The sequence below is a fragment of the Mesitornis unicolor genome, unplaced genomic scaffold (assembly GCF_000695765.1).
Source record: "Mesitornis unicolor isolate BGI_N332 unplaced genomic scaffold, ASM69576v1 scaffold17215, whole genome shotgun sequence".
In the NCBI taxonomy this organism is placed as follows: Eukaryota; Metazoa; Chordata; class Aves; order Mesitornithiformes; family Mesitornithidae; genus Mesitornis; species Mesitornis unicolor.
Window position 1 is genome coordinate 136354 of NW_010185534.1, and position 1025 is coordinate 137378.

General features: G+C 51.1%; 1 protein-coding gene across 1 annotated transcript in view; it reads left to right on the top strand.

The window, feature by feature from the left end:
• Positions 1 to 1025, top strand: part of ARHGEF9 (Cdc42 guanine nucleotide exchange factor (GEF) 9) — a 55515-nt gene extending 54490 nt beyond the window's left edge. The window contains exon 9 of the mRNA XM_010184869.1: positions 776 to 1025. Coding sequence (XP_010183171.1) covers positions 776 to 957 — 182 coding nt within the window. The 3' untranslated portion in view covers positions 958 to 1025. The remainder of the gene's footprint in view (positions 1 to 775) is intronic.

Here is a 1025-nt window from a genome sequence, read left to right on the forward strand (position 1 = left end):
ACCTGTGTGGGCGTGGCGCATCCAGAACCTGAAAGCATAGCCCCTGCCAGCCCATCCATTGCTACCAGTTTGGATTGAGCAGAATCAGCCTTTTCTGTTTGCATACAGCCTTTTTTTGGCTGAAACCAGACTGGTAAATGTAAAACAAACCCTATGGAAAAGTCCTACAAACTTCCCTAAAGAAATACCGAGTTGCCCTCTGTAGGCAGAATAGCACTGGAGCAATGCGGGTCCCTGCAGCGTAGCATCTCCTCCAGAGCAGCTCTGCTCCGTTCTGGCGCAGGAACCAGTGCCGAGTGTCCCCAGGGTTGTGCTGCTCAGGGCTGTCACTGGGGCATGTGGGGACAGAGCCACTTTCCAGGCGCAGCCGGGCGGGAGGGCGAACCGTGGAAACAGCAAAAGTGTTAAATCTGCGCGCGGGTGAGCGATGCGGTCGTCGGCCTTCGTCTGCCCAGACCGATGCTGGGTATGGCCTGGCTGTGTCTGTGCTGTGTTAGGGCACACAGGACTTTTCCATCAGGGCAGGCAAAACTCAATACAAAAGTAAGGGATCTTTCCCAAATCTTCACCTCGTGGTCCCATGTAGGCAGCCTCTGAGCAGAGCGGGCAGGCAGCGGCTGCATTCCTCTGTAGATTTGCCGTCTCTAGCACGTCTCCCTGGTGGTCGGGACCCTGGTTGTTAAGTGATAAGAAGCGCTAGCATGACGAAGAAAGACTACTGACCCAATTGCTCTTTGACTGATCTGTTTCTTTTTCCCCCCAATCATCGATGCAGGTGTGAGCTACTCCAAGTCGGTTCCTCCAGCCTACCCACCACCCCAGGATCCATTAAATCAGGGACAATACATGGTGACAGATGGCATATCCCAGTCCCAGGTCTTCGAGTTCACCGAACCCAGACGCAGCCAGGCACCATTCTGGCAAAACTTCAGCAGGTTAACACCATTCAAAAAATAATACCTAGAGAGATGGAGAATTTTAACTTAAAAGAACTAAAATTTTAAAATAAAAATAAATAAAATTAT